Source organism: Bombus impatiens, unplaced genomic scaffold, assembly GCF_000188095.3.
Source record: "Bombus impatiens unplaced genomic scaffold, BIMP_2.2 scf_0830, whole genome shotgun sequence".
NCBI classification, from domain to species: domain Eukaryota; kingdom Metazoa; phylum Arthropoda; class Insecta; order Hymenoptera; family Apidae; genus Bombus; species Bombus impatiens.
The window spans coordinates 160,127-171,950 of record NT_177249.1 but is presented as its reverse complement, the minus strand read 5'-3'; the positions used below and the strand labels follow the sequence as shown (position 1 = coordinate 171,950).

At 32.4% G+C, this 11,824-nt stretch overlaps 2 protein-coding genes across 3 annotated transcripts; one reads left to right on the top strand and one right to left on the bottom strand.

Moving 5' to 3' along the window:
* Window positions 1-819: 819 nt before the first annotated feature.
* On the top strand, window positions 820-4,048 carry LOC100745708 (putative cysteine proteinase CG12163). The gene is made up of 3 exons (XM_003492712.4): window positions 820-1,167; window positions 1,286-3,590; window positions 3,661-4,048. The coding sequence occupies exons 1-3, from the start codon at window positions 967-969 to the stop codon at window positions 3,807-3,809; spliced, it is 2,655 nt and encodes an 884-aa protein (XP_003492760.1). The 5' UTR covers window positions 820-966; the 3' UTR covers window positions 3,810-4,048.
* Window positions 4,049-4,687: 639 nt separating this feature from the next.
* Window positions 4,688-10,802, bottom strand: LOC100745272 (pre-mRNA-processing factor 39). Of its 2 annotated transcripts, XM_012390635.3 has the most exons (14): window positions 10,648-10,802; window positions 10,301-10,425; window positions 9,970-10,203; window positions 9,644-9,884; window positions 9,417-9,544; window positions 9,131-9,308; window positions 8,792-9,042; window positions 8,590-8,715; window positions 7,666-7,814; window positions 7,189-7,594; window positions 6,959-7,123; window positions 6,495-6,881; window positions 6,115-6,401; window positions 4,688-6,033 (listed from the first exon to the last, which is right to left on the bottom strand). In XM_012390635.3, the coding sequence occupies exons 1-14, from the start codon at window positions 10,694-10,696 to the stop codon at window positions 5,736-5,738; spliced, it is 3,024 nt and encodes a 1,007-aa protein (XP_012246058.1). In that variant the 5' UTR covers window positions 10,697-10,802; the 3' UTR covers window positions 4,688-5,735. The 2 variants fall into 2 exon arrangements, with proteins under 2 accessions (XP_012246058.1, XP_012246057.1); XM_012390634.3 differs by having other exon boundaries at window positions 9,417-9,884.
* Window positions 10,803-11,824: the final 1,022 nt, after the last annotated feature.

The following is an 11,824-nucleotide window of genomic DNA, read 5'->3' as shown; positions in this document are numbered from 1 at the left end:
TAGAGAAATATTTCCAAGATGTTTTATTTAGTACATATCATATCTAAAATTGTATGATAGAGTGTGTGTGTCACGTAACTTTTATTTAAACATGAAAAAATATCGTGTCAAATTAACAAACATAAGCAACTATTGACCTTATTTTCTCAATATTTTATACAGACATTACAAAATATTTGTAATATTTTGCATTATTCACCCTGCACTACATAAAACTGAGTCTAACTGATACTGCATCATGAATATTTCATACTGAATTATATATCCAGATTCTAAACTTTCAAATATAATTATAAATTGCTAAATTTTATTCAAAATTATTCAAAGCCATGAACACTTTTTAGTTTCTTCTCATTATCCACATATTTATTGTTATATACACGTTATCATAAATGTTCCAATTTTGAAATTCGAATCTATATACTTTATATATTAAATTACTAAATATTTTCAGTTAGAAATACAAAACAACAAAATATTTTAATTTTACAATCACATGAAATATTGTTAATATTGTTAATATTACATTATAATGTTAATTACAAGAATTAATAGAATATCAGTTAGTTGCATATTAAATTATAAGGTTTATCTTATCTTTGGTGCAATAAAAATGCTTCGGAAAAGATATATATAATAAGTTCACAGTCGAAGAGAAAAATCCATGTTTTTTAGCGTAAACGATTACGAGTACCAGCCAGTATATACTTTTTAATCTGTCATTTCTATTTATATTGTACAAGTTACTTTATTTATCGTTCTTTTCGAAATCTGTTATTTTCGCTTACGTCACATAAATATTTATATAAAAAGTAGAACGATCAAAATCAAAGTTTTCATTTAGCGATCGGAAGTTTTAAGAATTGATTATCATTCTTAATTCAGTAATATAAAGGAATTTAAAACCTCAACCAAAGAGTCAATTGCGTCAGTTGGAGGTCAACATCGTGCAGTGTACGCAGTAAGATGGCAGGCTTACTGCTGCGTGTAACGCGCATTTTATTTCTATTTGTCTTTAATTCAATCCTTGTATCTTCTGGTCCCACTAACAAACCAGTACAAAATGTCCCGGAGCCTTTAATTCAAAGTGCCTTGAATTCATTGAATCAGGATTCTCCAACGCACCATACATATAAGGGCGGTAACCTGATTAGCGCGCAAAAATTGGTATGTTTTCTATAAACTTTCTAAAAATCAAGTATTGATTACATAATAATCGAAATTTTTTAATTATTTGTCTGTACTAGCTTAGATTTAAAATATTGTTTACTTTTTTAACCTTCAGGAAGAATCTCCATATGTAATATACAGACTGACATTTGACTTAACTCCTACTTGCAAAGAAGCATTAGAACCTTGTCCTCGAGAAGCATGTACTGTGGAAGTGAAACAACACGAACTTGGACATATAAATGTTTTAAGAGAATCTATACAATGTATGTATTTGTATCCTCAGTCAGTACAGGATGATCCATTGCAATTACAAGAAAATAATCAGGATCAGGATCATGTTATTGAAAATTTAGACAAGCAAATTATTAACAATCAAAGTGTTGAGCTAGATCATGAAATTCAAAAGAATGGAGATCATAATGAGAGACCATTCATAGCAATGAGAGCTTCTAGTCCTAATTATTGTCCAGGATGTCCATATGAGTTAAATCCAAATTTGCCTGGATTTGTTGCTTTTGGAGAACAAGTAATAAAATCAATGGATGAATTGATACAAAATGATTTCAAGCATAAAGTAATTGATATTGTCAAAGTAACTCGTGTTGTTCCACCTTCATCTAATATTATACAATACCAAATTTTATTACGTATAGGAGAATCTGACTGCTTGAAAAATGCAATAGAGCAATTAGAATGCTCTATACAGTCAAATCTTCCTGTCAAGGTATGCTTGGTAACATTCAAAGAACAACCTTGGCAGCAATCTAGCCGTAAAATAGTAAAGAATAACTGCACTATGGTTGCTAATGAAGAGATTAAAGAGAATGTTAATTCTTATTCAACATTAAACAGTGAATCACTTGTAACACCAACATCCAACAATGCAGAAACAAATGATGAAAAATGGGAAGTTCTAGAAAATTTAAAAGATGTTCTGGATAATTATACTTATATCACAACTAAAAAATCAGAAGAAACAGAACAATCAGAAGTGACAGAACATCCTATTCTAAAAATTTCCATAAACAGAAGTGATGATGATGTTAAACCTCAAGGGTTTGAAGATAAGGTAAAAGAATTTGGTGAATTTTTGAAAGATTTTGATTTGCCTACAAGACAAACTCAATTAGATCCAGAAATAAACAGAGAAGAAGTTAAAGAAGAAATCATTTATCCAAGAAAGGTAGACTCTATAATTAATAAATCACACACAATGTATAGAAAGAAAAGGTCAGGTCTTCCAGGCGCACCTATTAATGAAAATGTTAATGATTCTACCATTAAAGAACTTGCAGATAAGGGTCTTAGGAAATTTTCAGAAAATTCTGAAGGTTCAAATGAACCTATGATAGTAGAAATTGTTGACGCCTCAAAACAAGTAGTATCTGGATTGTTATATAAAATAAGGGTCAAATTGGGTACAAGCAACTGTCCAAAAGGTAAAAAAGATGGTTGTCAATTGAAAGAAGGAACTGAAATTAAAGAATGTTTGTTTACTATATGGTCTCAGGTATGGTTAGATAAAGGATCTCCAGATATTACTATCAATTGTGATTCAAATAAACGCCGAAAGCGATCTTTACGAGGTAGTCGATATAATCAAAAAATGTTAAAGCTAGCTGAAGAAATAAAAGATGAGACATTATTCGAAGCTTTTATCAAGAAATTTGGAAAAACATACAATTCAGCCGATGAGAAACTAGATCGTTTTAAAATATTTAAACAAAATTTAAAAATTATTGAAGAACTACAGACGTTCGAACGAGGAACAGCTGAATATGGTGTTACAATGTTTGCAGATCTCACGCCTAAAGAATTTAAAGCTCGTTATTTAGGTCTTCGTCCCGAACTAAAACACGAAAACGAAATACCTCTTCCTGAAGCTGAAATACCAGATGTTTCTTTACCACTTAAATTCGACTGGCGCGATCACAGTGTAGTTACACCTGTGAAAGATCAAGGCCAATGTGGATCATGCTGGGCGTTTTCTGTAACTGGAAACGTGGAAGGACAATACGCAATTAAACATAATCAATTGCTATCTTTATCCGAACAGGAATTAGTAGATTGTGATTCTTTAGATGAAGGATGCAATGGAGGAGATATGGAAAATGCTTATAAAGCTATAGAAAGATTAGGAGGTCTTGAATTAGAATCAGATTATCCTTATGATGCTAAAGATGAAAAATGCCACTTCCTTCAAAATAAGGCTAAGGTACAAGTTGTCAGTGCTGTAAATATTACATCAGATGAAAAGAGAATGGCACAATGGCTAGTTAAAAACGGCCCAATTTCTGTTGGAATTAACGCCAATGCCATGCAGTTTTATTTTGGAGGAGTTTCACACCCACTTAACTTCTTATGCAATCCTAAAAATTTAGATCATGGCGTTTTAATTGTGGGATATGGCATTAGCAGTACGTACATTTTTATATATCTTTTAAATATATTAATTTTTACACATTTTTATATAAGATCTTTTTCCAGAATATCCTCTTTTCCATAAAGAATTACCATATTGGATAATAAAGAATAGTTGGGGCCCACGATGGGGCGAGCGTGGTTATTACAGAGTTTATAGAGGAGATGGTACCTGTGGAGTTAACACAATGGCTACAAGCGCTGTAGTTGCATAACGAATATATTTAAGAAATTAATGCCTTTAATAATAATATTCAACTTCTTCGAAAAAAATTATATTTTTTTTACTAATGCAATATGAATATTAATTGCTTGTATTTTAAAAAGTTTCTTATAACATGTTTTATTGATTATCATAGGCATTTTGTTTCGTAAGTAAAACTGCATTTCGCAATTATAATTGTTTGGAATCGTAATAATGTTTTCATAATAAACAACATATTTGTTATAAATATTCCTATTTTTGTCTTAATATCCGACATTTCCTTATAATTTAATAATTTGCATAAATAATCTTCATAACGGCAACCTTCGAATATCGAAAATTTATTAAACGTAATGGTTAATTTAGTAGCAAATGAATTGAAACATCAATTCAGAACGTAATTAAAAATTATATTTCTCTTATTTGTCAGTCATAAATATATTTCGTTCAAATTCTAAATTAATGCAAGCAATACACTGTTATTATCAGAGGTATTCATATACTTTTCCAATTTCATTTATTAGAAATTATAAAATTTCACATACGGAAAAAGATGTCTTTAACACATTCAATGCGAAAGGATTTCTGCGATCTCTATATTCTGTATTGAAAAAGATTGGAAACAATTTTTTCATTTGGTTTTTCTTAAAAAATGGCTAGAATACAAGTCAGAGTGTTGAAAAATATACATAATAAAAAAAAGTGATATCGATATATTGACATCGTCACTGAAGAGATTCCTCCTCCTCAATACATGTATCGATTTCACACTGAACGTGTTAACCCCTTGCGGACTACTGCCGCATGTATGCATTATGCGTAAGCCATCAATTTGGCCGAGGAACTCATATATGCGTTTGGCGAAAACAACTGATAGAACCAAAAGATTCATATGTGTGTTATTTTATTTATCCTGTGGAGAATCTGTGCATGTACATATGTCTAGAATTTAACATTTATGAATGAAAAGCACGTCTAAGCAGAAATGTGCGCTGGCAATTTTAAATGACTATCGCGGCAGCAGCTCGGTCCCACGGTACGGTTAAATTCGAACCGTCCCGTCCGCAAAGGGTTAATATATATGACATCTATGCCGATTCACGACAAAATTCGGATTCTAGTTACAAATACGAAATTATAACATATGCAAACATGAAAATAGGATTCCAACCATAATTTCTATAACTATATTTTCTATTTCTATATGTTGTAGAAACATAGTCTGTTCTTTAATTTATTATTTATCAAAATGTACTGACAAATATTAACAATATTTATTCCGTGAATATCTCATAAAGTGCGCTTACGTAGCATTTGTAAAATATTCAAATATCTATCTTTCCATTTACATGTATATCTTAATTTTATTAAGCGATACGTTCAACGCACATCAGCAAAAAAATCTATGATATTATAAACTAAGTACGCGAAAAAAATACTTATTACAACGTATAGGTAACGTTTATGAATTGCTGCTTTTCTGTTGAAAAAATAATATAATGTCACGGAATAAAATTAAACATAATATTGCATTATACAAATTCAATGCAGATAGTGTAGTTGGGAAATATCTCACATAATGTACTTTGTGTTCATACTGTATGGCAATCTTTATCAACTACCTGTATCATGTTATGTTTGTAATAATATATTCAACATCAGTTGAAAATTCTTTAGTATTTCCTGCACTTTCGCGTACAATTTTCTGTGCTATTATTTAAAATATATTAAGAAAGAGTTTCATGCAAAGAATTGTTGAAAGAAGCATCAGTACGACATTTATTACTATTATTCGTGTCAGGTTACTGATGTGTCATTGGAACTTGAAACAATTTTCTTTTTTTATCTCATCCTCAGATGAAAAAATAATTATAAAATGTACAGTAGATACAACAACGCAATGAAAGCTGATACAAGACAAATTTTGTATTATCCTCTAATAGTAATTGTAAGATCCCCATTGATTGTATGGTCCATATGCCTGTGGCCCTCCTTGTCCATATTGCCAATTCTGATAATTGGCATAGTTCGGATCGGAAGGAGGTGGATACTGTTGATAACCCTGTTGATATCCGCCTTGACCACCGTATTGACCACTTTGAAATTGTTGTTGTGACTGATATGGTCCACTTGGGCCGCTGCTGTATTGGTATGATGATTGCGAACTTACAGAAGGCGGAGGTGGTACATTAGATTGATCTCCAGTTTTAACTTTCTTTGGAGGAGAAGTATCTCTGCAGAACATAAAATTAAAATTATTTAATACATTTAATTGAGGACAGTTTAAGCACCTTTTTTATAAAAATAATACTTACGTTTTTGTATCATCATTCTTCGTCTTTTTCCGTTCCTTTGCTTGTTTAATACATTTTTGGAATTGCTCATGCGCTTTTAACACTTGTCGAATATCTGGACTAAAATCTTCGAGAAATTCTACTTTACGTTGTGCAAAAAGTACTCTTTGTTCAAGATCCGCGTGTTCTCGTTCTATAAACATATCCATATATCCTACAATTTCTTGAGTATCAACAGGAGTCCTTTGCATTCCCAAATCAATCAATTGTAAATAAAGCCTTGGATTATCTTTATCTTTTTCTGTTGCCTAAAAATGCATAATTTACATAATGCATAAAATGTAGTCATATGAGAAAAAACAAATTTGTAAAACGTATTTCAGAAATTCACATGAACATACCTTCAATAATACTTTAATTGCTTTATCCACATCACTCTTTACTTTACACAAAAATCGTGCATATTTTACTACAATATTATTCGCAATGGTTCTATTCTTACTATTGCTAATATAATTTTCATACAATGTACAAGCTTTATCTAAATCTCCTCTTCTACGCTCCAAATTTATTCTTCGATATGCCACTTGTAACATATTTGGTATTACATTATCAATATTTTCCAATATATTTGCTGCCTTCTCAAAATTGCCCTGACCCTCTTCAAATGTTGCCCATTGTAGATGTAAATTTGGTTTCTTCGGGTGATGCACCATACAAGCTCTCGTATATACATCTCTAATTTTTTCCACATTATCACCTTTCAAAGATTCCAGGTAACGAACGAACTATGAAGAAATTAAAAAATATTTAAAGCATTCAATGTAGAGATTTTTTCAATTAGAGAAAAATAAATAAAACTTACTCTCATCCAGAACTCATCATATAAAGCACACGCTATTAAACATCTTTCAAATAAGATGATTATCCGATTCTGATCTTTTTGTTCAATTTCAAAGTCTAAATATTCTTTCCAATTTTTTAATTGACATCGTTCTAAAGGTTTAACGTGGAAATATGGCCTCTTAATCTATGAATGGAGATTAAATATTAAGTAATAAATGCTACACTAAATTATATAATATGCATACTTACACCTTCCTCATATGACCATCTTGCAGCAACTGCATTAATATTAGCTTTGTGCATTTTACGTCTACTACTAATGATTTTTTCTCTAATAGCACGGGTCTCCTCATCAGTTGGTGGAAGTTCATGTGGCGGCGGTTCTTCTCCAGGTGGTGCATCATCTGCTGCTGAAGTAGAAGTACTGTCATCCGACTTCAAAAGTGCTTTCACTTCAGCACGCAATGCAAGAAAATCGTCAACATTTAAAATACGATTGGGTAAGTTTGAAGAGACGAACTCTTGAAATGCATCGAAATGTGAAATATAACCAAGTGTTGGAGTACATAATAGGCGATCATATAATGCTGTTACTCTGCTTAGACGTTTGCCCTCCAATTCCCACTTTATATAGCTTTCCCAAAGACGATCAGATCTTAACAAAAAATGAATATTATAAGTATCCAAGTAGGTAAGCATATATATAAAATAGAAACCAATTTGTACCTGAATTCAAGACCACATGCCTCAATAGCTCTTTCGTATTGTTCTCGTAGTTTTTCTTCATCTTTTTCATAGACGGTTTTGCAGTGATTGATGTAATGAAGCCAAAGGTCGACACTGAGCGAAATGGCTTTCAAACCTTGGTCGAATACCTGTAGTAATGGTTTGCAATCACACTTAGAACGATTTACAAATGATTGGGCTGGTGGTGGGTAGACTTATACCTATTTCTTTTTTGTTTTTTGTTTTTTTTAGCTTTCGATAAGCATTACAGTTTTTTAGCAACGTATACTCACATATCATACGCGTACTGTAAATAAAGAGATTTAATTAACACAGAGATTGCAGAGCATTGTGCATTCACCTTAAAGTCAAGGAGTGTTCCGATCTGGGTGCCTCTGTGTCTTCCGCCACTTTTTCTTGCTCCCTCTCTGGCATGTTCACGTCCTAAGTCTTTGTTTCTGACTTTGATTTAACACCCAACCCAATCTTACTTACATTAAGTAAGGTACCGCATCTTATGCTTAAGTTACAATACTTTCTGTAGTAAGCTATGTGTACAAATGCTTACAGTAAATATTACACACAATTTCTTGCACGATAATATCGCAAATTGAAACAACTAGCCTTCGCTTGACTTACGTATCATATGTAGAATATTGATATAACGGTATAAGTAAAACATTAATATACGCAATAATATTGTAGATATCGCAGAATAATTAAGTAACTAGCTATTTGGTAAACGGAGAGAGTCGTATAGGTGCCGCAAGACGTGCTAGGCTGTTGGAAGGGAAAACCATATTTACGTGCGTGCACACTGCCCACGCGTCTTCCTAACTCGAGCTATTTTCATTAGATTGCGTTAATTAAATGATATCATAATGAGAAATAGACCTAATAGATATGGTAAACGAATTGACTCACCCTTTGGACATTTTCGGGGTTGCCTTTCTTCTTCTCGTAATCTGCAAACTTTCTCCAGTAACCGTAGCAATATGGATAACGCTCCAAAAATTTCGCATAAGCCTCACGTGCAGCTTCAGCATCATTCTGTATGATAAACAAGTATTACAGATGATTTTGATATAATTTTGACAATATATATATTTTTTGCTTTTCGAATTACCTCTTGATCGACATACTGAAGAAGATATGTCCATCCCGTGAAATCTGATGGATCTTCATTAACAGCTTTCCAGTATTTTTCTAATTCCGGTAAGGTCTTTTTCTTTGGTGATGCTGGTTTAGTTTCTTGTTTATTGTCTCCTGGATCTGCTTCCGTTGAAAGCGCAACTTTTTTTGCTGGTGTTTCGTCATTATTTTCAGATGTTGGTGAACTAGGATCATACTCTCCTTCTGCATTTAACTTACGTTTATCTGTAAAAGTGAACGTCGCACAAGGTAAAAAGATTTAAGTACAAAATAAAAAAGTTTGTTAAGTAAACATTTTCTTCTTTGCGCTTACTTGTTCCTTCTATTTTATTCTTCTTTTCCAGGGTTTTACTCATTGTCTTTGTTCCACTTTTCTTCTTCTTTTCACTGTCTAATGGCAATTCATCTTCAGAAACTGATTCAGTTTCTCCTAAATCTGCAGGAGCTGCTGCTGGCAATTCTTCATCAGATACTGCTTCTGTTTCAGGTTCCTATATGTTAATGATAAAATATTATATACTGCAGATACACATATGTATATATACAAATAGATACAAAAAAATGTATATTTACTCTTTATCGTTTTGATAATAAAATACCTTTGTTGCAGCTTCAGTAGGCAATTCGTCTTCAGATACAGCTTCTGTATCGGGTTCTGTTTTCTTAATAGCATTCTCAGGTAAACATTCCATATCACCCTCTGTTGTTTCTGTCATCTCCACCATTCCTGTCATATCATAATCAGGCACAGTTTTTTCCGTAATATTTTCTATACTTTCTGATGTTTCTTGTTGACTATCTACCTCCATAACTTCAATTCCAGTACCTTCATTTATAACAGTTTCAGATTCAATTTCCTCTGTTTCTAAGATTTCTGTTACTTGTGTTATTGTTTCCCCATCATCATTCATAACTTCTTGGAAATCTATTAATACACGTTGATTTGTTTCATCATTACTAATATCTTGTCCTTCCATATCCATTTGTTCGCGTTCATTCAACATATCAACTTTATCCATACTACTTTCTTCTATGATCATACAATCTGATACTGTATTAGAATGATCCTAAAGTAAAAATAAAACATAATTCCTCCGAGGTAAAATTCTGGTATATATGACTTAAAAGAACAAAATATTATGTATTATTTACAATTTGAGATGTAGATGTTTCTAAATCAGGTACATTTTCTTGAACTTCTATTTGTACACTCTGATTCATATTAATTTCATGAATAGTAGTATCACTAGAATCTTCCAATTCCAAATGTAACATAGAAGAATCTTCTTCATTATGCTGTTCAATGATAATGTCACCAAATCTTTGCACCCCATTCTCTGGAATGCTTTCCATTACAACTTCTTCTTGTAATACAGGCACCTCCTCCTGAAAAATTGCAATTAGTTACCTCTATTGAATAAAATGTCGATTACATACATTGATGATTGCTAGAACTATCTGCAGTATTATGGAATTTACGCACCTCCACTTCTTCGATCTCTTGCACTTTTTTCGGAGAACGTGTAGCTCTTGCTAGAAGTTTCTTTACAGGAGATTTTTTCGCTACCACAGTAGTTTTACGTGCACGGCTAGATCTCGTACGTCGTACTAAAAAAAATAAAAATATTTAAAAAATGCAAAATTTGAATGAAATATTTACGTTAGATGCGTGTGCGAGACGCCATTCGTTTAATGGCGGTTCGCAAGTCTTTGCTCAGCTGCCGGGTGTATTAATATTTTTGTTTCGTTTTATGTAAATGTATAAAAATATAAATGAATAACAATATTATGTCATGTTGGATACAGTTTCTTTCAGAAATATCATCTTACCGGGTTCATTTAAAGTGATCTCACTTTCATCACCACTTGCGGACGACATTTTGCCTTGATACAATCTCTGGAATGTAAAACGCAGAACTGATGAAGAAAATGGCGGCAGAATACTAAGAGAGGCCCTCTCTCAGAAACTTATGAACTAATATGATACAAATGATAAACTGACAAACCATTTTATCACCAATCAATAATAAATTGTACCGGGAAATATAAGAAAACACGTATGTATATATATGTCGAAGTCAGGTTGGCATTTTGGGGCGTTTACTTACTTTACTTACTTTACTTACCTTTACTTACTTTACCGTCGCGAATGTAGCCGATATTTATCATCCGTTATTTATAATGTGGACACTACCAGAGGCTACGAGTAATGGTAATAGGATGGTCGAGACAGATGAGGTGACAACGAATTCAGGTTCGATAACGAATCCACGGTCCACGGGAGGACTAGTATCAACATGCTACTCGATTCGGGTAACTTCCCGATAACTCAATCGGCAAGTCGTCCAACGACTCACTAACCAACTAACTAACTCTAACTCTAACTCACTTAATCCAAAAGAGGCTGCCCTTATATACTCCTGTCTCCGCCTCTCGGGTTAATCTTTGTTTTAAGGAGAGCCATATAATCATTTCATACCTCTGTCAGATACATGTCCCTCCCGTGACCGTGGCTACGTCCGGTGACCTGCCATGTCACTTCGAGCCCAAACCCATCGTCATAAAGTCAGATTGGAACATTAAGACTATTTCTTATTTTTATTACTTAAGGGCGGCTATAGTAAAAGTCTGGACTAGTGTATTGGAGTTTTTCCAACATTCCGGACGGGAAATCCCGCTGTCTTTCCCTCTCCGACATATATGTACATATTATAAATATTATTTTTTTGTGACTTCATATGTTTAAAAATTAAAAGAATCAAAGAATTCAAAAAAATAATAATTCTTTTAGTGCTACATATTTTTATTGTATATTATGAAAGTTGCATCTTAAAACTACATATATATGCAAATGCATTCATAAATATAAAAAAACCCCATTACCTATTCACTGGGCAAACCTTAAAACTTTTTAAAATGAAATAACAAATGAGTAAAAATAAAATATATATATATATAGAATCAAAGATTGTTTGAGCAGGATTATTAAGGATATACAAATACACGC

Excerpts from the sequence above, each read along its gene's own strand:
- LOC100745708 (XM_003492712.4), top strand. The coding sequence starts at position 967 with ATGGCAGGCTTACTGCTGCGTGTAACGCGCATTTTATTTCTATTTGTC. Across the intron at positions 1,168-1,285 it reads TGATTAGCGCGCAAAAATTG|GAAGAATCTCCATATGTAAT; the intron begins GTATGTTTTCTA and ends TTTAACCTTCAG. Across the intron at positions 3,591-3,660 it reads TGTGGGATATGGCATTAGCA|AATATCCTCTTTTCCATAAA; the intron begins GTACGTACATTT and ends ATCTTTTTCCAG.
- LOC100745272 (XM_012390634.3), bottom strand. The coding sequence starts at position 10,696 with ATGTCGTCCGCAAGTGGTGATGAAAGTGAGATCACTTTAAATGAACCC. Across the intron at positions 7,815-8,589 it reads ACCCCGAAAATGTCCAAAGG|GTATTCGACCAAGGTTTGAA; the intron begins GTGAGTCAATTC and ends CCATTACTACAG. Across the intron at positions 6,402-6,494 it reads CAATTAAAGTATTATTGAAG|GCAACAGAAAAAGATAAAGA; the intron begins GTATGTTCATGT and ends ATGCATTTTTAG.